The sequence below is a fragment of the Oncorhynchus tshawytscha genome, linkage group LG11 (assembly GCF_018296145.1).
Source record: "Oncorhynchus tshawytscha isolate Ot180627B linkage group LG11, Otsh_v2.0, whole genome shotgun sequence".
Lineage (NCBI taxonomy): Eukaryota > Metazoa > Chordata > Actinopteri > Salmoniformes > Salmonidae > Oncorhynchus > Oncorhynchus tshawytscha.
The window spans coordinates 51,828,853-51,856,352 of NC_056439.1; the positions used below are offsets into that span (position 1 = coordinate 51,828,853).

The following is a 27,500-nucleotide window of genomic DNA, read 5'->3' on the forward strand; positions in this document are numbered from 1 at the left end:
CACAGTACAGCACAGTACACAGTGTCTCTGTGAAGATATGGACAGGAAGTGAGTGGTAGTGTCATGTGTTAGTAGCCTAGGCCGGTTAGTGCAGACGGACAGTCACAGTCACAGTGTCTCTGTGAAGATATGGACAGGAAGTGAGTGGTAGTGTCATGTGGTAGTAGCCTAGGGTAGTTAGTGCAGACGGACAGTCACAGTCACAGTGTCTCTGTGAAGATATGGACAGGAAGTGAGTGGTAGTGTCATGTGTTAGTAGCCTAGGCCGGTTAGTGCAGACGGACAGTCACAGCACAGTACACAGTGTCTCTGTGAAGATATGGACAGGAAGTGAGTGGTAGTGTCATGTGTTAGTAGCCTAGGCCGGTTAGTGCAGACGGACAGTCACAGTCACAGTGTCTCTGTGAAGATATGGACAGGAAGTGAGTGGTAGTGTCATGTGGTAGTAGCCTAGGGTAGTTAGTGCAGACGCACAGTCACAGTGTCTCTGTGAAGATATGGACAGGAAGTGAGTGGTAGTGTCATGTGTTAGTAGCCTAGGCCGGTTAGTGCAGACGGACAGTCACAGCACAGTACACAGTGTCTCTGTGAAGATATGGACAGGAAGTGAGTGGTAGTGTCATGTGTTAGTAGCCTAGGCCGGTTAGTGCAGACGGACAGTCACAGTACACAGTGTCTCTGTGAAGATATGGACAGGAAGTGAGTGGTAGTGTCGTGTGTTAGTAGCCTAGGGCAGTTAGTGCAGACGGACAGTCACAGTACACAGTGTCTCTCTCTGTTGTCGGCAGAACATTCAGGCGTTGAAACCTAACCTCAGGATGGTTTGCAGGGAGTGCTCTCCTATCCTGCCTCCCAAATACCACCTCAGTCCCTATGGACCCTGGTCGAATGTAGTGCACTACGTAGGGAATAGGGTTCCCTTTGGAATGAATGGCCCCACAGCACTCTACCTCTCCCAGCCTGCTCACACTCTACCTCTCCCAGCCTGCTCACACTCTACCTCTCCCAGCCTGCTCATACTCTACCTCTCCCAGCCTGCTCATACTCTACCTCTCCCAGCCTGCTCATACTCTACCTCTCCCAGCCTGCTCACACTCTACCTCTCCCAGCCTGCTCATACTCTACCTCTCCCAGCCTGCTCATACTCTACCTCTCCCAGCCCGCTCATACTCTACGTCTCCCAGCCTGCTCATACTCTACCTACCTCTCCCAGCCCGCTCACACTCTACCTCTCCCAGCCTGCTCACACTCTACCTCTCCCAGCCTGCTCATACTCTACCTCTCCCAGCCTGCTCATACTCTACCTCTCCCAGCCTGATCACACTCTACCTCTCCCAGCCTGCTCATACTCTACCTCTCCCAGCCCGCTCATACTCTACCTCTCCCAGCCCGCTCACACTCTACCTCTCCCAGCCTGCTCACACTCTACCTCTCCCAGCCTGCTCATACTCTACCTCTCCCAGCCTGCTCACACTCTACCTCTCCCAGCCTGCTCACACTCTACCTCTCCCAGCCTGCTCATACTCTACCTCTCCCAGCCTGCTCACACTCTACCTCTCCCAGCCTGCTCACACTCTACCTCTCCCAGCCCGCTCACACTCTACCTCTCCCAGCCCGCTCATACTCTACCTCTCCCAGCCCGCTCATACTCTACCTCTCCCAGCCCGCTCACACTCTACCTCTCCCAGCCCGCTCATACTCTACCTCTCCCAGCCCGCTCACACTCTACCTCTCCCAGCCCGCTCACACTCTACCTCTCCCAGCCCGCTCACACTCTACCTCTCCCAGCCCGCTCACACTCTACCTCTCCCAGCCTGCTCACACTCTACCTCTCCCAGCCTGCTCACACTCTACCTCTCCCAGCCTGCTCACACTCTACCTCTCCCAGCCTGCTCACACTCTACCTCTCCCAGCCTGCTCACACTCTACCTCTCCCAGCCTGCTCACACTCTACCTCTCCCAGCCTGCTCACACTCTGTTTGGTGATGGAGTAGGGACACACACACACACACACACACACACAGAGAGAGAGAGAACAGAACAGTCAGAGAGATGTTGCTGTGCAGCTGCTGTGCAGTATAAGTATAAGCTGGCCTTTTGAGTGTGTAATATGGGTGTGTGTCTATACATACCTGAAGGGTGTGTGTCTGAGTATGCACAATTCATGTTCGTACTGTATGCTTGTGTGTGTGTGTGTGTGTGTAAGTGTGCCTTCAAGTTGAGCTAAGGCGGTGAACAGATAGCGTCTGTTGATCAAAACCTGAGGACTCACAATGTTCTCCAAATAATCACTCTCTGAGACCCAGGCTGTGTTTCTGTCGGACACTTCTAAACATTCTGAGGGTCCCAGCTCTGAGCATTCTGACCAGCATTCTAAACATTCTGAGGGTCCCAGCTCTGAGCATTCTGACCAGCATTCTAAACATTCTGAGGGTCCCAGCTCTGAGCATTCTGATCAGCATTCTAAACATTCTGAGGGTCCCAGCTCTGAGCATTCTGATCAGCATTCTAAACATTCTGAGGGTCCCAGCTCTGAGCATTCTGATCAGCATTCTAAACATTCTGAGGGTCCCAGCTCTGAGCATTCTGATCAGCATTCTAAACATTCTGAGGGTCCCAGCTCTGAGCATTCTGATCAGCATTCTAAACATTCTGAGGGTCCCAGCCCTGAGCATTCTGATCAGCATTCTAAACATTCTGAGGGTCCCAGCTCTGAGCATTCTGAACAGCATTCTAAACATTCTGAGGGTCCCAGCTCTGAGCATTCTGAACAGCATTCTGACCACTCTGAGGCTTCCATGGTCTCTGGTTTAGTGTAGATTAGTAGTCACATACTCTACTGGTTTGTGTGTGTGTGTGGGAGGGGGGAAATGGGTCAACCCAGGTATTATTCATTTAATAAGAGGATCACATTTGTGTTTGGCTCAGAGAATATTTAATTTTGTATTTTACTTATAAGCCTTGCTGAGAGGGAAAACATGGAACCTGAAATGATATTGGATGAGATGACATTCACTTTTTTTAGTCAAGTAGAACTGATTTAATGTTTTTTTTGTTGCCCGAAAGCTCAAGTCACGTAATAAAATATTATAATGCATCGTTATCATTATTACCATAGAAAATCTGACAGAAATGGAGGCTGCACTCTGTCTATTTGTTTCTTTGCATAGTCAGGCCTGTCTCAAAAATACAACTCTGCCCCTTTAAGGCTCTCCTGGAGTATGATTGGCTGACCTTAGTAGCCTATATAAAATATTGAAACATTATAATAATAATAATTCCCAGCAGTCAATAAATGAGTGATCAAATGGCTGCTTCAAAGAAAGTCAACTAACCTAGACATGTTTATCTATCGTCATAAAAGTCATGAAATAAAATATTCTGTTAATTGATCGTACTGAATCATGACCATTTGTGAATAAAGTAGGCTAATGCAATCGAAGGCATGTATCAAATTGTTGCTTAATGAAAGTCACTCAACCGTTAATACATCACAGCAATAGTCAGGTGTGGATGTTAAGGTTATACAAACCGGTACCGGGAGGTTATACAGACCGGTGCTGTAACGGGAGGTTATACAGACCGGTACCGTAACGGGAGGTGATACAGACCGGTGCCGTAACGGGAGGTTATACAGACCGGTACCGTAACGGGAGGTGATACAGACCGGTGCCGTAACGGGAGGTGATACAGACCGGTGCCGTAACGGGAGGTGATACAGACCGGTGCTGTAACGGGAGGTGATACAGACCGGTACCGTAACGGGAGGTGATACAGACCGGTACCGTAACGGGAGGTTATACAGACCGGTACCGTAACGGGAGGTGATACAGACCGGTACCGGGAGGTTATACAGACCGGTGCTGTAACGGGAGGTTATACAGACCGGTACCGTAACGGGAGGTGATACAGACCGGTGCTGTAACGGGAGGTTATACAGACCGGTACTGGGAGGTTATACAGACCGGTACTGGGAGGTTATACAGACCGGTACCGTAACGGGAGGTTATACAGACCGGTGCCGTAACGGGAGGTTATACAGACCGGTACCGTAACGGGAGGTTATACAGACCGGTACCGTAACGGGAGGTTATACAGACCGGTACCGTAACGGGAGGTTATACAGACCGGTACTGTAACGGGAGGTGATACAGACCGGTACCGTAACGGGAGGTTATACAGACCGGTACCGTAACGGGAGGTGATACAGACCGGTGCCGTAACGGGAGGTTATACAGACCGGTGCTGTAACGGGAGGTTATACAGACCGGTGCCGTAACGGGAGGTTATACAGACCGGTGCTGTAACGGGAGGTTATACAGACCGGTACCGTAACGGGAGGTGATACAGACCGGTACCGGGAGGTTATACAGACCGGTACTGTAACGGGAGGTTATACAGACCGGTACCGTAACGGGAGGTGATACAGACCGGTACCGTAACGGGAGGTTATACAGACCGGTACCGTAACGGGAGGTGATACAGACCGGTGCCGTAACGGGAGGTGATACAGACCGGTGCCGTAACGGGAGGTGATACAGACCGGTGCTGTAACGGGAGGTGATACAGACCGGTACCGTAACGGGAGGTTATACAGACCGGTACCGTAACGGGAGGTGATACAGACCGGTGCCGTAACGGGAGGTTATACAGACCGGTACCGTAACGGGAGGTTATACAGACCGGTACCGTAACGGGAGGTTATACAGACCGGTGCCGTAACGGGAGGTTATACAGACCGGTGCCGTAACGGGAGGTTATACAGACCGGTACCGTACCGGGAGGTTATACAGACCGGTAACGGGAGGTTATACAGACCGTGCAGCCAACTAGCCCTATCTAACACTACCTGCCAATAATGTTTTTTTGTTTGTTTTAGTTTGGTTTTGTTTTACAAATCTTATACTTGGATCGCTATATTATCATCCCAAAATATCACTATCAACCATGGTGAAAAGTAGTGCACTATATCGACCCCAATGGGGTCTCATTGGGTACGCAAACAATGTCTCTTCCCCTCAACACAGCCCTACACGGCCCAACACAGCTCTACACAGCCCAACACAGCCCAACACAGCTCTACACAGCCCAACACAGCTCTACACAGCTCTACACAGCTCTACACAGCCCTACACAGCCCTACACAGCTCTACACAGCTCTACACAGCCCAACACAGCTTAACACAGCCCTACACAGCTACACAGCCCTACACAGCCCTACACACTATATCGGGAATGGTGTGCCATTGGGTACGCAAACAATGTCTCTTCCCCTCAACACAGCCTCAAGAACTTCAGCAAGGTGCAATAGACACACTCCCCAAGATAGGCTCACATTGTCTAAACTCTACACTGCTCAGCACACACACACACACACACACACACACACACACACACGTTTGTTTTCGTATCCTTACTGGGACCAAACAATTGATAACCATTCAAAATCCTATTTTCCCTAACCCTTGACCCCAAACTCCTAACCCAAACTCCTAAACCTGACGCCAAACTCCTAACCTGAGCTCCTAAACCTAACCCGAACTCCTAACCCAAACTCCTAAACCTAACCCCTAACCTTGAACCTAACCCTTTAGCCTAAAATAGCCTTTTTCCTTGTGGGGGACCAGCGAAATGTCCCCACTTGTATGAATTGTCCTTATTTTTACTGTCATTGTGAGGTCTTCTGGACTTCTGATCCCCAACACGGACAGTAAAACCAAAAACACACACATCCTCCAAGGTTTTCTATTTCACACACACACACACACACACACACACACACACACACACACACACACACACACACACACACACACACACATCCTCCAAGGTTTTCTATTTCACACACACACACACACACACCCACACACACACAAATCCCCGAGCTGACAAGGTACAAATCTGTTGTTCTGCCCCTGAACAGGCAGTTAACCCACTGTTCCTAGGCCGTCATTGAAAATAATAATTTGTTCTTAACTGACTTGCCTGGTTAAATAAAGGTCAAATTAAATAATAAATCAAAATAAAACGATGATGTTGAGCTTCAAAAGACTTACATTTAGTTAAGAGTTTAACTGACTTGGTTAAAGTTATATCAGCCAGGGCGCTGTACTGCAGCGCCAGCTGTGCCACCAGAGACTCTGAGTTCGCGCCCAGGCTCTGTCGTAACTGGCCGCGACCGGGATGTCCGTGGGGCGACGCACAATCGGCCGGTAGGGAAATCCTTGTCTCATCGCGCACCAGCGACTCCTGTGGCAGGCCGGGCGCAGTGCGCGGTAACCAAGGTTGCCAGGTTCCCGGTGTTTCCTCCGACACATTGGTGCGGCTGGCTTCCAGGTTGGATGCGCTTAAAGAAGCAGTGCGGCTTGGTTGGGTTGTGTATTGGAGGACGCATGACTTTCAACCTTCGTCTCTCCCGAGCCCGTACGTGAGTTGTAGCGATGAGACAAGATAGTAGCTACTAAACAATTGGAGACCACGAAATTGGGGAGAAAAAGGGGTAAATAAAAAAGTTATATCAGACAACTACTTTATTACCTCGGTACTTCAGGCTGTTGTCTAAAGTCTACGCTTTTTTTCCTTCTGTTTGTAAAATAGTTATTTTATTTATTTATTGCAGTGGCATTTCAAAAGGCTTCGAGCCAAGACTTCAATTTGTTCATAACGGACTTGGTGAAGTAAAAGGTATAAATAAATTAAATCAAAATGTCCTCCTGTAATGTGTCTTTTAAACCTATTTCCTGTTTTTCAATGTGGTTGTATTTATTGGTGTCCTGTCCTCCATCAATCCCAGTTAAAGGACAGTTTCAAAAATCTGTTTTTATTGGTCATATACACATGGTTAGCAGATGTTACTGGTCACATGGTTAGCAGATGTTAATGGTCACATGGTTAGCAGATGTTAATGGTCACATGGTTAGCAGATGTTAATGGTCACATGGTTAGCAGATGTTAATGGTCACATGGTTAGCAGATGTTAATGGTCACATGGTTAGCAGATGTTAATGGTCACATGGTTAGCAGATGTTAATGGTCACATGGTTAGTAGATGTTAATGGTCACATGGTTAGTAGATGTTAATGGTCACATGGTTAGCAGATGTTAATGGTCACATGGTTAGCAGATGTTAATGGTCACATGGTTAGCAGATGTTAATGGTCACATGGTTAGCAGATGTTAATGGTCACATGGTTAGCAGATGTTAATGGTCACATGGTTAGCAGATGTTACTGGTCACATGGTTAGCAGATGTTAATGGTCACATGGTTAGCAGATGTTAATGGTCACATGGTTAGCAGATGTTAATGGTCACATGGTTAGCAGATGTTAATGGTCACATGGTTAGCAGATGTTAATGATCACATGGTTAGCAGATGTTAATGGTCACATGGTTAGCAGATGTTAATGGTCACATGGTTAGCAGATGTTAATGGTCACATGGTTAGTAGATGTTAATGGTCACATGGTTAGCAGATGTTATTGGTGACATGGTTAGCAGATGTTAATGGTCACATGGTTAGCAGATGTTAATGGTCACATGGTTAGCAGATGTTAATGGTCACATGGTTAGCAGATGTTAATGGTCACATGGTTAGCAGATGTTAATGGTCACATGGTTAGCAGATGTTAATGGTCACATGGTTAGCAGATGTTAATGGTCACATGGTTAGCAGATGTTAATGATCACATGGTTAGCAGATGTTAATGGTCACATGGTTAGCAGATGTTAATGGTCACATGGTTAGCAGATGTTAATGGTCACATGGTTAGTAGATGTTAATGGTCACATGGTTAGCAGATGTTACTGGTCACATGGTTAGCAGATGTTAATGGTCACATGGTTAGCAGATGTTAATGGTCACATGGTTAGCAGATGTTAATGGTCACATGGTTAGCAGATGTTAATGGTCACATGGTTAGCAGATGTTAATGATCACATGGTTAGCAGATGTTAATGGTCACATGGTTAGCAGATGTTAATGGTCACATGGTTAGCAGATGTTAATGGTCACATGGTTAGCAGATGTTAATGGTCACATGGTTAGCAGATGTTAATGGTCACATGGTTAGCAGATGTTATTGGTCACATACACATGGTTAGCAGATGTTAATGGTCACATGGTTAGCAGATGTTAATGGTCACATGGTTAGCAGATGTTAATGGTCACATGGTTAGCAGATGTTAATGGTCACATGGTTAGCAGATGTTAATGATCACATGGTTAGCAGATGTTAATGGTCACATGGTTAGCAGATGTTAATGGTCACATGGTTAGCAGATGTTAATGGTCACATGGTTAGCAGATGTTAATGGTCACATGGTTAGCAGATGTTAATGGTCACATGGTTAGCAGATGTTACTGGTCACATGGTTAGCAGGTGTTAATGGTCACATGGTTAGCAGGTGTTAATGGTCACATGGTTAGCAGGTGTTAATGGTCACATGGTTAGCAGATGTTAATGGTCACATGGTTAGCAGATGTTAATGGTCACATGGTTAGCAGGTGTTAATGGTCACATGGTTAGCAGGTGTTAATGGTCACTTGGTTAGCAGATGTTGATGCGAGTGTAGCGAAATGCTTGTGCTTCTAGTTCCAACAATCCAGTAATAACCAACGAGTAATCTAGCTAACAATTCCAAAACTACTACCTTATAGACACAAGTGTAAGGGGATAAAGAATATGTACATAAAGATATATGAGTGAGTGATGGTACAGAACGGCATAGGCAAGATGCAGTAGATGGTATCGAGTACCGTATATACATATGAGATGAGTAATGTAGGGTATGTAAACAAAGTGGCATAGTTTAAAGTGGCTAGTGATACATGTATAGTTTGGTAACTGGACTCCCCGTGTGGTCTCTCCAGAGTCTCTAGGGTTCCTATTTCTGCATCTGAGATGGAAACCTAATTCCTATATTACGTAGGGCACTACTTTTGGCCAGAGGACTATATTGAGAATAGGGTGCCATTTGGGACTCAGACGCTAGTTTACTATTACTGTCCCCTGACAGACAGCCTCCCCTTAGTCCACAGCTCTCTGTATCTCTCCTGTTACTGAACCCAGACATACAACCCCCCTTAGTCCACAGCTCTCCGTATCTCTCCTGTTACTGTCCCCAGACAGACAGCCCCCTTAGTCCACAGCTCTCTGTATCTCTCCTGTTACTGTCCCCAGACAGACAGCCCCCCTTAGTCCACAGCTCTCTGTATCTCTCCTATTACTGTCCTCTGACAGACAGCCCCCCTTAGTCCACAGCTCTCTGTATCTCTCCTATTACTGTCCCCAGACAGACAGCCCCCCTTAGTCCACAGCTCTCTGTATCTCTCCTATTACTGTCCTCTGACAGACAGCCCCCCTTAGTCCACAGCTCTCTGTATCTCTCCTATTACTGTCCCCAGACAGACAGGCCCCCCTTAGTCCACAGCTCTCTGTATCTCTCCTATTACTGTCCTCTGACAGACAGCCCCCCTTAGTCCACAGCTCTCTGTATCTCTCCTATTACTGTCCCCAGACAGACAGCCCCCCTTAGTCCACAGCTCTCTGTATCTCTCCTATTACTGTCCCCAGACAGACAGCCCCCCTTAGTCCACAGCTCTCTGTATCTCTCCTATTACTGTCCTCTGACAGACAGCCCCCCTTAGTCCACAGCTCTCTGTATCTCTCCTGTTACTGTCCCCAGACAGACAGCCCCCCTTAGTCCACAGCTCTCTGCATCTCTCCTGTTACTGTCCCCAGACAGACAGCCCCCCTTAGTCCACAGCTCACTCTATCTCTCCAATTACTCTCCCATGACAGACAGCACCCCCAGCCCACAGCTCTCTGTATCTCTCCCACAAAAAAAGCCTATTCATAATGTTTTTCTGGAGCAGTAGTTTTTATTATATAAATTATATAGCTTTTTATTGTTTTTATTTGGCGCGTCAAACTAATAAATTCGGGATATGTTATAAATCACATTTTATTGGTCACATACACATATTTAGCAGATGTTATTGCGGGTGTAGTGAAATACTTGTGTTCCTAGCTCCAACAGTGCAGTAATATCTAACTAAATGCTTGTGTTCCTAGCTCCAACAGTGCAGTAATATCTAACTAAATGCGTGTGTTCCTAGCTCCCACAGTGCAGTAATATCTAACTAAATGCTTGTGTTCCTAGCTCCCACAGTGCAGTAATATCTAACTAAATGCTTGTGTTCCTAGCTCCAACAGTGCAGTAATATCTAACTAAATGCTTGTGTTTCTAGCTCCCACAGTGCAGTAATATCTAACTAAATGCTTGTGTTCCTAGCTCCCACAGTGCAGTAATATCTAACTAAATGCTTGTGTTCCTAGCTCCCACAGTGCAGTAATATCTAACTAAATGCTTGTGTTCCTAGCTCCCACAGTGCAGTAATATCTAACTAAATGCTTGTGTTCCTAGCTCCCACAGTGCAGTAATATCTAACTAAATGCTTGTGTTCCTAGCTTCAACAGTGCAGTAATATCTAACTAAATGCTTGTGTTCCTAGCTTCAACAGTGCAGTAATATCTAACTAAATGCTTGTGTTCCTAGCTTCAACAGTGCAGTAATATCTAACTAAATGCTTGTGTTCCTAGCTCCCACAGTGCAGTAATATCTAACTAAATGCTTGTGTTTCTAGCTCCAACAGTGCAGTAATATCTAACTAAATGCTTGTGTTCCTAGCTCCAACAGTGCAGTAATATCTAACTAAATGCTTGTGTTTCTAGCTCCAACAGTGCAGTAATATCTAACTAAATGCTTGTGTTCCTAGCTCCAACAGTGCAGTAATATCTAACTAAATGCTTGTGTTCCTAGCTCCCACAGTGCAGTAATATCTAACTAAATGCTTGTGTTCCTAGCTCCCACAGTGCAGTAATATCTAACTAAATGCTTGTGTTCCTAGCTCCCACAGTGCAGTAATATCTAACTAAATGCTTGTGTTCCTAGCTCCCACAGTGCAGTAATATCTAACAATTTACAACAATAGACACATCTAAAAGTAAAATAATGGAGTTAAGAAATATATAAATATTAGGATGAGCAATGTTGGAGTGGCATTGATACGAATACAGTATGTACATATGAAAAGAGTAAAGCAGTATGTAAACATTATTAAAGTGGCCAGTGATTCCATGTCTATGTATGTAGGGCAGCAGCCTCTATATAAAATCAAATCAAATGTTATTGGTCGCATACACATGGTTAGCAGATGTTAATGCGAGTGTAGCGAAATGCTTGTGCTTCTAGTTCCGACAATGCAGTAATAACCAACAAGTAATCTAACCTAACAATTCCACAACAATGACCTTATAGACACAAGTGTAAAGGAATGAAAGAATATGTACATAAAGATATATGAGTGAGTGATGGTACAGAACGGCATAGGCAAGATACAGTAGATGGTATCGAGTACAGTATATACATATGAGATAAGTAATGTAGGGTATGTAAACATTATATTAAGTGGCATTGTTTAAAGTGGCTAGTGATACATTTTTTACATCAATTTTTACATTATTAAAGTGGCTGGAGTTGAGTCAGTATGTTGGCAGCAGCCACTCAATGTTAGTGGTGGCTGTTTAACAGTCTGATGGCCTTGAGATAGAAGCTGTTTTTCAGTCTCTCGGTCCCTGCTTTTGTTGCACCTGTACTGACCTCGCCTTCTGGATGATAGTTGGGTGAACAGGCAGTGGCTCGGGTGGTTGTTGTCCTTGATGATCTTTATGGCCTTCCTGTGACATCGGGTGGTGTAGGTGTCCTGGAGGGCAGGCAAGGTGCCCCGGGTGATGCGTTGGGCAGACCTCACCACCCTCTGGAGAGCCCGGGCAGTGCAGTTGCCGTACCAGGCGGTAATACAGCCCTACAGGATGCTCTCAATTGTGCATCTGTAGAAGTTTGTAAGGGTCTCAGGGGACAAGCCACATTTCTTCTGCCTCCTGAGCTTGAAGAGGCACTGTTGCGCCTTCTAAACCACACTGTCTGTGTGGGTGGACCATTTCAGATTTTTTTTTTTTAAACCTTGAATCTTTACACCTTCTCCCATTGATGTGGATATGGATGGAAGTCCACGATCAGCTCCTTCATTTCGTTGACGTTGAGGGCTACTGTCCTTGCACCACTCCGCCAGGGCCCTCACCTCCTCCCTGTAGACCGTCTCGTCATTGTTGGTAATCAGGCCTACAACTGTTGTGTCGTCTACAAACTTGATGATTGAGTTGGAGGTGTGCGTGGCCACGCAGTCGTGGGTGAACAGAGAGTACAGGAGTGGGCTGAACAGGCACCCATGTTGGACCTCTGTGTTGAGGATCAGCAAAGTGGAGATGTTGTTTCCTACCTTCACCACCTGGGAGTGTCCCGTCAGGAAGTCCAGGACCCAAATGCACAGGGCAGGGTTCAGACCCAGGCCCCGAGATTGATGATGAGCTTGGTGGGTACTATGGTGTTGAAGGCTGAGCTATAGTCAATGAACAGCATTCTTACATAGGTATTCCTCTTGTCCAGATGGGATAGGGCAGTGTGCAGTGTGGTTGAGATTGCATAGGTCTTTGGACCTATTGGGGCGGTAGTCAAATTGAAGTTTGTCTAGGGTGTCAGGTAGTGAGTCCTACGGGGCGATAGTCATTTAATTCAGTTGTCGTTGCTTTCTTGGGGCACATGAGTGGCACAGTGGTCTAAGTCACTGCATCTCACTGCTAGAGGCTTCACTACAAACACCCTGGGTTCGAATCCAGGCTGTATCACAACCGGCTGTGATTGGGAGTCCCGTAGGGCGGCGCACAAATGGCTTATAGTCGTCCGGGTTTGGCCGGTGTAGGGCGTCATTGTAAAGTTAAATGAAGGTTAAAAAAAATTTAAAAACAATGGTGGACATCTTGAAGCAAGTGTGGACAGCAGACTGGGATAGGGAGAGATTGAATATGTCAGTAAACAGCCAGCTGGTCTGCGCATGCTCTGAGGAAGTGGGATGCCGTCTGCCTTGTGAGGGTTAACACGTTAAAATGTCTTATTCACGTCGCCCACGAAAAACAATAACACACTACGCCGTCAGGGAATCAAATTCTGCAGTACCAGACGTGTCCCCCTGCTTAAGCCATTACATGTCCAGGCCCGTCTGAAGTTTGCTAGAGAGCATTTGGATGATCCAGAAGAAGATTGGGAGAATGTCATAAGGTCAGATGAAAACAAAATATAACTTTTTGGTAAAAACTCAACTCGTTGTGTTTGGAGGATAAAGAATGCTGAGTTGCATCCAAAGAACACCATACCTACTGTGGAGCATGGGGGTGGAAACATCATGCTTTGGGGCTGTTTTTCTGCAAAGGGACCAGGACGACTGATCCGTGTAAAGGAAAGAATGAATGGGGCCATGTATCATGAGATTTTGAGTGAAAACCTCCTTCCATCAGCAAGGGCATTGAAGATGAAACGTGGCTGGGTCTTTCAGCATGACAATGATCCCAAAAACACCACCCAGGTAAAGAAGGAGTGGCTTCGTAAGAAGCATTTCAAGGTCCTGGAGTGGCCTAGCCAGTCTCCAGATCTCAACCCCATAGAAAATCTTTGGAGGGAGTTGAAAGTCTGTGTTGCCCAGCAACAGCCCCAAAACATCACTGCTCTAGAGGAGATCTGCATGGAGGAATGGGCCAAAATACCAGCAACAGTGTGTGAAAACCTTGTGAAGACTTACAGAAAACGTTTGACCTCTGTCATTGCCAACATGCCAATATGTTGTCGTCTCATTCGTTACACCCGTATAGACAGCTGTGTTTGGATCCACGTTGGATCTAACATCCCTAGTGAATGGATGTTTAAGCATCTGTTGTCGGCTGTAACGATGTTTGTCTGAGGAAGAAGGAGTAGGCCAAAGCGCAGCGTGGTACGTGTTCATATTTCCTTTAATTAACTGAACACTAAATACAACAGAACAAGAGAATAAATGAAAACTGAAACAGTCCCGTATGGTGCAAACACTGAAACGGAAAACAACTACCCACAAACACAGGTGGGAAAACAGGCTGCCTAAGTATGGTTCTCAATCAGAGACAACGATTGACAGCTGCCTCTGATTGGGAACCATACCAGGCCAAACACCTAGAAATATAACACACAGAACAAAACAGAATGCTCACGCCCTGACCAAACTAAAATAGAGACATAAAAAAAGGAACTAAGGTCAGGACGTGACATCGGCTTGATTTACAGCATGGTATCGGGTGGATTTTAACAGAGAAAGCATCGAGGTAATGATTTTTGTTTTACATACCATTTTGGAAATGTTGATCCCAATGTCACACATTGGCCCTATTTATTTACAGGAAGACCCATATTAAGATCCAGGTTTCTTTTTCAAATGAGCACTGTAATGTTATGTGGCCGCCCCCACCCCCACCCCACCCCGCCCCCTACCTATAATGTGTACTGTTAGAAGGATTTTAGACGTACAGATCCTTCAGAAAGTAGTCACGCACCTTGACCTTTTCCACATTTTGTTGTGTTACAGCCTGAATTTACAATCGATTTAAATTGATTTTTGTTTTGTTTTTTCTTCACTGGTTGACACACAATCACCCCATAATGTGGAATTATGTTTTTCAAAATGTTTACAAAATTTAATACAAAATGAAAAAACAGATGTCTTGAGTCAATAAGTTTTCAACCCCTTTCATTGTTCTATCACGGAGCTGGAGTAAATGACATTACTAAGCTGCTCCCGAATGGACTACATCAGGACATGGACATTGATTCTATCCTAGTCCATGTGGGTTTTAAATGACAATATGAAGGCCAGCTCTGAACAGTTGAAACTGAATTTTAAAGAGCTGATTGACTACCTGCTAGACACCAATAAAAGAGCCCTCATATCTGGCTCTGTGCCCTTCTCTGAATCATGGCATTGAACTCTTTAGCAGGAGTCTCTCTCTTAACAACTGGCTACGTGGTTATTGCAGCTCAATGGGGAAAGTAATTCTGCTATCAAAGTTGGATGAACTTGTAAACTCTCTTTCGACAAAATTACCCTTGAATGTTTTGGTACCTACCGGAGAGCTCTTCTTGGTCTACACCCATTCAGCATCGTTCACACCCTGTTAAGATTTAGCCCCACCCATTCAGCATCGTTCACACCCTGTTAAGATTTAGCCCCACCCATTCAGCATCGTTCACACCCTGTTAAGATTTAGCCCCACCCATTCAGCATCGTTCACACCCTGTTAAGATTTAGCCCCACCCATTCAGCATCGTTCACACCCTGTTAAGATTTAGCCCCACCCATTCAGCATCGTTCACACCCTGTTAAGATTTAGCCCCACCCATTCAGCATCGTTCACACCCTGTTAAGATTTAGCCCCACCCATTCAGCATCGTTCACACCCTGTTAAGATTTAGCCCCACCCATTCAGCATCGTTCACACCCTGTTAAGCTTTAGCCCCACCCATTCAGCATCGTTCACACCCTGTTAAGCTTTAGCCCCACCCATCTCTTTAAGGATTCACATGTGAGGTCGTGTACTAAACAACCAAAGACTTCAAGACTAAAGGCTGGTTTATACTACAGGTGTGTTCGTATAATTAATCTGGAGTGCCAGTGCGCTCTGGACATTCGTAAACTGTGTTGTCAGATTGTCCGTTGGTAAATTCAGAGCGTTGTCAGACTGTCCGTTGGTAAATTCAGAGCGTTGTCAGATTGTCCGTTGGTAAATTCAGAGTGTTGTCAGATTGTCCGTTGGTAAATTCAGAGTGTTGTCAGACTGTCCGTTGGTAAATTCAGAGTGTTGTCAGACTGTCCGTTGGTAAATTCAGAGTGTTGTCAGTTTGTCCGTTGGTAAATTCAGAGTGTTGTCAGTTTGTCCGTTGGTAAATTCAGAGTGTTGTCAGTTTGTCCGTTGGTAAATTCAGAGCGTTGTCAGACTGTCCGTTGGTAAATTCAGAGCGTTGTCAGATTGTCCGTTGGTAAATTCAGAGCGTTGTCAGATTGTCCGTTGGTAAATTCAGAGTGTTGTCAGATTGTCCGTTGGTAAATTCAGAGTGTTGTCAGACTGTCCGTTGGTAAATTCAGAGTGTTGTCAGACTGTCCGTTGGTAAATTCAGAGTGTTGTCAGACTGTCCGTTGGTAAATTCAGAGTGTTGTCAGATTGTCCGTTGGTAAATTCAGAGCGTTGTCAGATTGTCCGTTGGTAAATTCAGAGTGTTGTCAGACTGTCTGTTGGTAAATTCAGAGTGTTGTCAGACTGTCCGTTGGTAAATTCAGAGTGTTGTCAGACTCCCCGTTGGTACATTCAGAGCGTTGTCAGATTGTCCGTTGGTAAATTCAGAGTGTTGTCAGATTGTCCGTTGGTAAATTCAGAGTGTTGTCAGTTTGTCCGTTGGTAAATTCAGAGTGTTGTCAGATTGTCCGTTGATAAATTCAGAGTGTTGTCAGTTTGTCCGTTTTTAAATTCAGAGTGTTGTCAGATTGTCCGTTGGTAAATTCAGAGTGTTGTCAGTTTGTCCGTTGGTAAATTCAGAGTGTTGTCAGACTCCCGTTGGTAAATTCAGAGCGTTGTCAGATTGTCCGTTGGTAAATTCAGAGTGTTGTCAGATTGTCAGTTGGTAAATTCAGAGTGTTGTCAGACTGTCCGTTGGTAAATTCAGAGTGTTGTCAGACTGTCCGTTGGTAAATTCAGAGTGTTGTCAGACTGTCCGTTGGTAAATTCAGAGTGTTGTCAGACTGTCTGTTGGTAAATTCAGAGTGTTGTCAGACTGTCCGTTGGTAAATTCAGAGTGTTGTCAGACTGTCCGTTGGTAAATTCAGAGCGTTGTCAGATTGTCCGTTGGTAAATTCAGAGCGTTGTCAGATTGTCCGTTGGTAAATTCAGAGCGTTGTCAGATTGTCTGTTGGTAAATTCAGAGCGTTGTCAGACTGTCCGTTGGTAAATTCAGAGCGTTGTCAGATTGTCTGTTGGTAAATTCAGAGCGTTGTCAGACTCCCGTTGGTAAATTCAGAGCGTTGTCAGATTGTCCGTTGGTAAATTCAGAGTGTTGTCAGATTGTCCGTTGGTAAATTCAGAGTGTTGTCAGTTTGTCCGTTGGTAAATTCAGAGTGTTGTCAGATTGTCCGTTGATAAATTCAGAGTGTTGTCAGTTTGTCCGTTGGTAAATTCAGAGTGTTGTCAGATTGTCCGTTGGTAAATTCAGAGTGTTGTCAGTTTGTCCGTTGGTAAATTCAGAGTGTTGTCAGACTGTCCGTTGGTAAATTCAGAGTGTTGTCAGACTGTCCGTTGGTAAATTCAGAGTGTTGTCAGACTGTCCGTTGGTAAATTCAGAGTGTTGTCAGATTGTCCGTTGGTAAATTCAGAGCGTTGTCAGATTGTCCGTTGGTAAATTCAGAGCGTTGTCAGATTGTCCGTTGGTAAATTCAGAGCGTTGTCAGATTGTCCGTTGGTAAATTCAGAGCGTTGTCAGATTGTCCGTTGGTAAATTCAGAGTGTTGTCAGTTTGTCCGTTGGTAAATTCAGAGTGTTGTCAGATTGTCCGTTGGTAAATTCAGAGTGTTTCGCTCGGAGCGTTCAGAGAGCTCACTGGACGCTCTGGCCGAGGAGTGTGGTTTGATCCGAGCGTTCTGACCTAACAGCAGCAGTCAAGCACCCAAGCTAACTGGCTAACGTTGGCTAGCTTGTCACCTACTTCCAGACACAAATGACAGAACATCTCACTCTGACCATTTTACTCTCCCTAGCAGAGCTGGTTAGGCTGTTTTCATGTTATCCAGAGCGTTGGTGAATGTGACTGCTGCTGGCAACAATTTAATTACGCTTTTTTTTGGCCAACGTTTACTGACACCGGCCATATTCAACGGGTGTTGAGCGTTGGTAAATTCGTCAGTTATTCTGCTCTCTGGCACACTCAGACGAGAGTGCTCTGAAATTACGTCTATCGACAGTTGTTGCAGTGACATCATAAGCATTCTGTTGAAATCTTGTATTTAGACACGTAGCTAGCTAGCTAAACAGTTAACCATAATCCCAACTCAAAATGTTACTACCCTGCATGAATCTGCAGGTAACTAGCCAACCAGGTTCCATGTTAGCTAGCTAACATGAGGCTATATTTAGCAATGCAAATGGTTCTGAGATACTAATATTACTGCACAGATCATACACGTAACGTTAGCTAGCGAGCCAGCTAGCTAGCTAACAGTACTCTTTAACTTGAAATGAAAACGACTTTCTGACTAAATTAGAAACGTGTAATATCTGACAATGTAGCTAGCTAGACTCTCTCTTACCCATCCGTATACATGGATGGACGCTTCTCCCTGTCTGTCACGGATGCCATGGTTGCCCTTAGTTTGAAGATGTAATCCGGAGATAGGTATTTTATCCAACAGCCTTCTGTGTGTTCTCTTTTCGACTGCGTCTGCATATTTGCAATCAAATGCCAAAATTTTCTCCTTAGCAATCATACTCTAATTCCACTGTTTTCAAAACTCGGTCCTCCAGAAAGTGTAGAGCAACACTAATGTAGTTCTACTACGTGATGTCTTTATAAAAGTCTGCCTTAGAAAGGATTACCTAGACATACCGACCAGCTCACGTTATAGACAGAAACGTGCCACATGGCAGACCAATCCAAACTCATCTCTCGGCATGTCCAGCCCACTCATTATCTCAGCCAATCATGGCTAGCGGGAAGGTTGCTGGCTTTTTCCATGGCTAAACCAACTGGGCTCGTAATGTAACATTTTTATGTGCTTTTACAGATGGTCGTACACGTTTGTTATCAAAGGCACATGAAAGTTCACATGTTCCAGAAGGCCTTTCTGCCAAAACAAGAAGTCACATATGACTACACAGGTTAAACCTAAAGCCCATTGTTGTGGGAAGCTGCTATTGATCACCCAGTGCTAACAGTCAGTATCTGGATAACATGTGTGAAATGCTCGATAACTTATGTGATATCAACAGAGAGGTGTATTTTCTGGGTGATTTTTTAAAATATTGACTGGCTTTCAATCAAGCTGCCCACTCAAGAAAAAGCTTCAAACTGTAACCAGTGCCTGCAACCTGGATCAGGATATCAGTGAACCTACCAGGGTTGTTACAAACAGCACAGGAATTAAATCATCAACGTGTATTGATCACATCTTTACGAATGCTGCAGACGTGCTTGAAAGCAGTATCCAGATTCATCAGATGAAGTGATCACCATATAGTAACCATATCTAGAAAAAACAACGTTCCAAAGGCTGGGCCTAATATAGTGTATACGAGGTCAGGCTGGGCCTAATATAGTGTATACGAGGTCAGGCTGGGCCTAATATAGTGTATACGAGGTCAGGCTGGGCCTAATATAGTGTATAAGAGGTCAGGCTGGGCCTAATATAGTGTATAAGAGGTCAGGCTGGGCCTAATATAGTGTATGAGGTCAGGCTGGGCCTAATATAGTGTATAAGAGGTCAGGCTGGGCCTAATATAGTGTATAAGAGGTCAGGCTGGGCCTAATATAGTGTATACGAGGTCAGGCTGGGCCTAATATAGTGTATACGAGGTCAGGCTGGGCCTAATATAGTGTATAAGAGGTCAGGCTGGGCCTAATATAGTGTGTAAGAGGTCAGGCTGGGCCTAATATAGTGTATAAGAGGTCAGGCTGGGCCTAATATAGTGTATAAGAGGTCAGGCTGGGCCTAATATAGTGTATAAGAGGTCAGGCTGGGCCTAATATAGTGTATAAGAGGTCAGGCTGGGCCTAATATAGTGTATAAGAGGTCAGGCTGGGCCTAATATAGTGTATAAGAGGTCAGGCTGGGCCTAATATAGTGTATAAGAGGTCAGGCTGGGCCTAATATAGTGTATAAGAGGTCAGGCTGGGCCTAATATAGTGTATAAGAGGTCAGGCTGGGCCTAATATAGTGTATACGAGGTCAGGCTGGGCCTAATATAGTGTATACGAGGTCAGGCTGGGCCTAATATAGTGTATACGAGGTCAGGCTGGGCCTAATATAGTGTATAAGAGGTCAGGCTGGGCCTAATATAGTGTATAAGAGGTCAGGCTGGGCCTAATATAGTGTATACGAGGTCAGGCTGGGCCTAATATAGTGTATACGAGGTCAGGCTGGGCCTAATATAGTGTATACGAGGTCAGGCTGGGCCTAATATATTGTATACGAGGTCAGGCTGGGCCTAATATATTGTATACGAGGTCAGGCTGGGCCTAATATAGTGTATACGAGGTCAGGCTGGGCCTAATATAGTGTATAAGAGGTCAGGCTGGGCCTAATATAGTGTATAAGAGGTCAGGCTGGGCCTAATATAGTGTATAAGAGGTCAGGCTGGGCCTAATATAGTGTATAAGAGGTCAGGCTGGGCCTAATATAGTGTATAAGAGGTCAGGCTGGGCCTAATATAGTGTATAAGAGGTCAGGCTGGGCCTAATATAGTGTATAAGAGGTCAGGCTGGGCCTAATATAGTGTATAAGAGGTCATACAATACGCTTTATAGTGATTCCTATGTTGTTGATGTAAATAATATTTGCTGGTCAGTGGCGTGTTATGAGGAGCAACCAGACGCTGCTGGTCTGTGGTGTGTAATGAGGAGCAACCAGACGCTGCTGGTCTGTGGTGTGTAATGAGGAGCAACCAGACGCTGCTTGTCTGTGGTGTGTAATGAGGAGCAACCAGACACTGCTGGTCAGTGGCGTGTAATGAGGAGCAACCAGACGCTGCTGGTCTGTGGCGAGTAATGAGGAGCAACCAGACGCTGCTGGTCTGTGGCGTGTAATGAGGAGCAACCAGACACTGCTGGTCAGTGGCGTGTAATGAGGAGCAACCAGACGCTGCTGGTCTGTGGCGAGTAATGAGGAGCAACCAGACGCTGCTGGTCTGTGGTGTGTAATGAGGAGCAACCAGACGCTGCTGGTCTGTGGCGTGTAATGAGGAGCAACCAGACACTGCTGGTCAGTGGCGTGTAATGAGGAGCAACCAGACGCTGCTGGTCTGTGGCGAGTAATGAGGAGCAACCAGACGCTGCTGGTCTGTGGTGTGTAATGAGGAGCAACCAGACGCTGCTGGTCTGTGGTGTGTTATGAGGAGCAACCAGACGCTGCTGGTCTGTGGTGTGTAATGAGGAGCAACCAGACGCTGCTGGTCTGTGGCGAGTAATGAGGAGCAACCAGACGCTGCTGGTCTGTGGTGTGTAATGAGGAGCAACCAGACGCTGCTGGTCTGTGGTGTGTTATGAGGAGCAACCAGACGCTGCTGGTCTGTGGTGTGTAATGAGGAGCAACCAGACGCTGCTGGTCTGTGGTGTGTAATGAGGAGCAACCAGACGCTGCTGGTCTGTGGTGAGTAATGAGGAGCAACCAGACGCTGCTGGTCTGTGGCGTGTAATGAGGAGCAACCAGACGCTGCTGGTCTGTAGTGTGTAATGAGGAGCAACCAGACGCTGCTGGTCTGTGGTGTGTAATGAGGAGCAACCAGACGCTACACTTGACACATTTATGAAATTGCTTATTCCAGTTACTAATAAACATGAACCCATTAAGAAAAGGACTGTAAAAATGGTTAAATCCCTGTTGATTGATGAGGAATTAAAAAATATATATATAGTTGAGAGGGATGAGGCAAAAGGAATGGCAAATAAATCAGGCTGTACAACCGATTGGCTAACGTACTGCAAACTGAGAAGTCATGTGACTAATCTGAATAAAAAGAAGAAGAAACTACACTAGGAAGCAAAGATAAATGGCATAAAGAATGATTAATGACATTTTGGGCAAAAAGGCAAACTCGGCTCCATCATTCATTGAATCAGATGGCTGGTTCATTACAAAACCAACTGATATTGCCAACTACTTTAATGATTTCTTCATTGGCAAGATTAGCACATTTAGGCATGACGTGCCAGCAACAAACGCTGACACTACACATCCAAGTATATCGGACCAAATGATGAAAGACAAGCATTGTAAGTGAGTGTGTGAAGAGGTGAAAACATTATTGTTGTCAATCAACAATGACAAGCCACCGGGGTCTGACAACTTGGATGGAAAATGACTGAGGATAATAGCGGACGATATTGCTACTCCTATTTGTCATATCTTCAATTTAAGCCTACTAGAAAGTGTGTTCCCTCAGGCCTGGAGGGAAGCTAAAGTCATTCCTCTACCTAAGAATAGTAAAGCCCCCTTTACTGGCTTAAATAGTCGACCAATCAGCCTGTTACCAACCCTTAGAAAAGTTTGGGGAAATTTTTTTGACCAGAAAATGTTTGACCAGATACAATGCTATATTACAGTAAACAAATAATAGTGTTTAACATGATTTTTGAATGACTACCTCATCTCTGTACCCCACACATGCAATAATCTGTAAGGTCACTCAGTTGAGCAGTGAATTTCAAACACAGTTTCAACCACAAAGACCTGGAGGTTTTCCAATGCCTCGCAAAGAAGGACACCTATTGGTAGATTTTTAAAACCAGACATCGAATAGCCCTTTGAGAATGGTGTAGTTATTTATTACACTTTGGATGGTGTATCAGTACACCCAGCCACTACAAAGATACAGGCGTCCTTCCTAACTCAGTTGCCGGAGAGGAAGGAAACCGCTCAGGGATTTCACCATAAGGCCAATGTTTACTTTAAAACAGATACAGAGTTTAATGGCTGTGATAAGAAGAAACTGAGGATGGATCAACAACATTGTAATTACCCCACAATACTAACCTAAATTACAGAATGATAAGAAGGAAGCCTGGCCAGAATACAAATATTCCGAAACATGCATCCTGTTTGCAACAAGGCACTAAAGTAAAACTGCAAAAAATATGGCAAACCAATTAATTGTCCTAAATACAAAGTGTTATGTTTGGTGCAAATCCAATACAACACATTATTGAGTACCACTCTCTATATTTTCAAGCATAGTGGTGGCTGCATCATGTTATGAGTATGCTTGTAATCTTTAAGGACTGTGTGGAGTTTTCGAGGATAAAAAATAAATTGAATGGAGCTAAGCACAGGCAAAGCACATGGTTGAATAATCAAGATATAGTAGTATTTATTCATTCATATTTTGTGTAGACACCCTTAGTTAGCATCAAGCAATACTATCAAGTCCAGCTTTTTGAACAAGGTCTGTGTACTTTATAGCCTATTTCTGTTTTTTTGTTTTCTCTCTCTCTCTCTCTCAGAAAGACCAGTCTGGCATCTCTTCTCTATCATTTCTTTAGACAACTCAGTTTCTTCCTTCTTTTTTTTTCATTTAAGTGCTGTGGTTTTTGGATGGAAATTGGACAGTTAGCCTATCACAGTGAGTTCATGCATAAGTCGGATTCAAAAATGTTCACGATTCGGAGTCTTGTTCAGTAGAGAGTTGAGATAACACTAGACTACTTAGCCTTTTCCGTGAAATGATCACTTACAGACTAATAATAACTTTCAGACTAATAATAACTTTCAGACTAATAATAACTTTCAGACTAATAATAACTTTCAGACTAATAATAACTTACAAACTAATAATAACTTTCAGACTAATAACAACTTACAGACTAATAACTTTCAGACTAATAATAACTTACAGACTAATAACAATTTACAGACTAATAACAACTTTCAGACTAATAATAACTTACAGACTAATAACAACTTACAGACTAATAACAACTTACAGACTAATAACAACTTTCGGACTAATAACAACTTTCAGACTAATAACAACTTTCAGACTAATAACAACTTTCAGACTAATAACAACTTTCAGACTAATAACAACTTTCAGACTAATAACAACTTTCAGACTAATAACAACTTTCAGACTAATAACAACTTACAGACTAATAACAACTTACAGACTAATAACAACTTACAGACTAATAACAACTTACAGACTAATAACAACTTACAGACTAATAGACTTCATGAAGGTTCGGGTTTCTATGTTTATGGGCGGCTAACAGGGATGTGTTTTGACTGTGAGCCTTACAAGGATGTGTTTTGACTGTGAATGATCTGTTTACTCAAACATTGTAATATTATAAAGGTCTGTCTGCCTGCCGGTCTTTTGTGGGGGTTCTCTGTGTGTGCGTTAGAGACCAGTTGTAATTTTGTCTCTTATCGTCTGTGTGCAGGTTGTGCAGTCTGACTCTGAAGAGGTTGGTGGTCCTGAGGGAGCTGGATAAGGAGCTCATCTCTGTGGTCATCGCTGTCAAAATCCAGGTATGACCATCGCATTCTCCTTCAGAAACACCTCACATGGCTGGAGGTACGACAGGGACACACCCGGATGCAATATCTACACATACTGTACACACAATATAAATGCTGCATTTACACACAGAGCTCACACATACAGTGCATTCAGAAAGTAGTCAGACCCCTTGACTTTTCCCACATTTTGTTTACGTTTTATAGCCTTATTCTAAAATTGATTACATTGTTTTTCCCCCTCATCAATCTATACACAATACCCTATAAGGACAAAGCAAAAACAGGTTTTTGGAAATGTTTTCAAAAAAATAAATAAACAGAAATATGACATTTACATAAGTATTCAGACCTTTTACTCAGTGCTTTGTTGAAGCACCTTTGGCAGCGATTACAGCCTCGAGTCTTCTTGGGTATGACGCTATGAGCTTGTATTTGGGGAGTTTCTCCCATTCTTCTCTGCAGATCCTCTCAAGCTCTGTCAAGTTGGATAGGGAGCGTCGCTGCACAGCAATTTTCAGGGCTCTCCAGAGATGTTTGATCTCTTGTCCCGAAGCCACTCATGCGTTGTCTTGGCTGTGTGCTTAGGGTCGTTGGAGTGTGAACCTTCACCCCAATCTGAGGTTCTGAGCGCTCTGGAGCAGGTTTCCCATCAAGGATCTCTCTGTACTTTGCTCCGTTCATCTTTCCTTCAATCCTGACTAGTCTCCCAGTCCCTGCTGCTGAAAAACATCCCCACAGCATGACGTTGCCACCACCATGCTTCACCGTAGGGATGGTGCCAGGTTTCCTCCAGACGTGACGCTTGGCATTCAGGCCAAAGAGTTCATTCTTTGTTTCATCAGACCAGATAATCTTGTTTCTCATGGTCTGAGAGTCCTTAAGGTGCATTTTGGAAAATTCCAAGCGGTTTGTCATGCACTTTTTACTAAGGAATGGCTTCTGTCTGGCCAGTCTACTATAAAGGCCTGATTGGTGGAGTGCTGCAGAGATAGTTGTTCTTCTGGAAGGTTCTTCCATCTCCATAGAGGAACTCTAGAGCTCTGTCAGAGTGACCATCGGGTTCTTGGTCACCTCCTGATCAAGGCCCTTCTCCCCCGATTACTCAGTTTGGCCAGGCAGCCAGCTCTAGGAAGAGTCTTGGTGGTTCCAAACTTCTTCCATTTAAGAATGATGGAGGCCACTGTGTTCTTGGGGACCTTCAATGCTGCAGACATTTTTTGGTACCCTTCCCCAGATTTGTGCCTCGACACAATCCTGTCTCGGAGCTCTATGGATAATTCCTTTGACCTCATGGCTTGGTTTTTTCTCCAACATTCACTGTCAACTGTGGGACCTTTATATAGACAGGTGTGTGCCTTTCTGAATTCATCACAGGTGGACTTCAGTCAAGTTGTAGAAACATCTCAAGGATGATCAATGGAAACAGGATTCACCTGAGCTCAATTTTGAGTCTCATAGCAAAGGGTCTGAATACTTATGTCAATAAGGTATTTGTGTTTTTTTTTACATTTATTTATACATTTGCAAACATTTCTACAAACCTGTCGCTTTGTCATTATGTGGTATTGTGATGTCATTATGAGGTATTGTGATGTCATTATGAGGTATTGTGATGTCATTATGGGGTATTGTGATGTCATTATGTGGTATTGTGATGTCATTATGGGGTATTGTGATGTCATTATGAGTTATTGTGATTATGAGATATTGCGATGTCATTATGGGGTATTGTGATGTCATTATGAGGTATTGAGTGTTGATTGATTGAGGAAATCATTTAATTTAATCCATTTTAGAATTCAGGCTGTAACGTAACAAAATGTAGAAAAAGAGTCCAGGGGGTCTGAATTCTTTCTGAATACACTATACTGTATATCCTGTATGTACACTGCATGTCACACACATCCTGTCAGACAAATGCTATTCAACCTGGCTGATGTTTTTTCCCCATGCATCACTTTCCCCTGCTTCCTCTACTGGTGCCTGCTGGTTGAATATTAGAGCTTTGTAGAGCATTGCTTCATTTAAAATGCAAGCCGAGATAATACCTTTCAGATTTATTTGTTTCTTTTTTTTTAACATGACTTATAAAACGTAATCCTATGCAACATTAAGCTATTAAAAACAGTTCTTTCACTGCACCATTACGGCATAAAACAGTCAAATCCTGGAGGGACTGGATAATGGAAATGAGTGCTGGTCTGATGTGATTCCTTTCCCTAGGGTTCCAAGAGGATCCTGAGGTCCCATGAGATAGTGCTGCCCCCTAGTGGCTCAGTGGAGACTGACTTGGCTCTCACCTTCTCACTGCAGGTAAACACTAGATAGACAGACTGACCTGGCTCTCACCTTCTCACTGCAGGTAAACACTAGAAATACTGACCTGGCTCTCACCTTCTCACTGCAGGTAAACACTAGATAGACAGACTGACCTGGCTCTCACCTTCTCACTGCAGGTAAACACTAGATAGACAGACTGACCTGGCTCTCACCTTCTCACTGCAGGTAAACACTAGATAGACAGACTGACCTGGCTCTCACCTTCTCACTGCAGGTAAACACTAGATAGACAGACTGACCTGGCTCTCACCTTCTCACTACAGGTAAACACTAGATATACTGACCTGGCTCTCACCTTCTCACTACAGGTAAACACTAGATAGACAGACTGACCTGGCTCTCACCTTCTCACTGCAGGTAAACACTAGATATACTGACCTGGCTCTCACCTTCTCACTGCAGGTAAACACTAGATAGACAGACTGACCTGGCTCTCACCTTCTCACTGCAGGTAAACACTAGATAGACAGACTGACCTGGCTCTCACCTTCTCACTGCAGGTAAACACTAGATATACTGACCTGGCTCTCACCTTCTCACTGCAGGTAAACACTAGATAGACAGACTGACCTGGCTCTCACCTTCTCACTGCAGGTAAACACTAGATATACTGACCTGGCTCTCACCTTCTCACTGCAGGTAAACACTAGATAGACAGACTGACCTGGCTCTCACCTTCTCACTGCAGGTAAACACTAGATAGACAGACTGACCTGGCTCTCACCTTCTCACTGCAGGTAAACACTAGATAGACAGACTGACCTGGCTTTGGTAAAAGACCAAGTCCATATTATGTTAAGAACAGCTCAAATAAGAAAAGAGAAATGACAGTCCATCATTACTTTAAGACATGAAGGTCAGTCAATCATGAACATTTCAAGAACTGTTAAAGTTTCTTCAAGTGCAGTCGTAAAAACCATCAAGCGCTATAATGAAACTGGCTCTCATGAGGACCGCCACAGGAAAGGA

General features: G+C 44.5%; 1 protein-coding gene across 9 annotated transcripts in view; it reads left to right on the plus strand.

Moving 5' to 3' along the window:
- pacs2 (phosphofurin acidic cluster sorting protein 2) overlaps positions 1 to 27,500 on the plus strand; it is a 138,926-nt gene that overhangs the window by 59,422 nt on the left and 52,004 nt on the right. For all 9 annotated transcript variants that reach the window (XM_042330312.1, XM_042330306.1, XM_042330304.1 and 6 more), the window contains exons 2-3: positions 24,113 to 24,200; positions 26,415 to 26,504. In XM_042330312.1, coding sequence (XP_042186246.1) covers positions 24,113 to 24,200; positions 26,415 to 26,504 — 178 coding nt within the window. The remainder of the gene's footprint in view (positions 1 to 24,112; positions 24,201 to 26,414; positions 26,505 to 27,500) is intronic.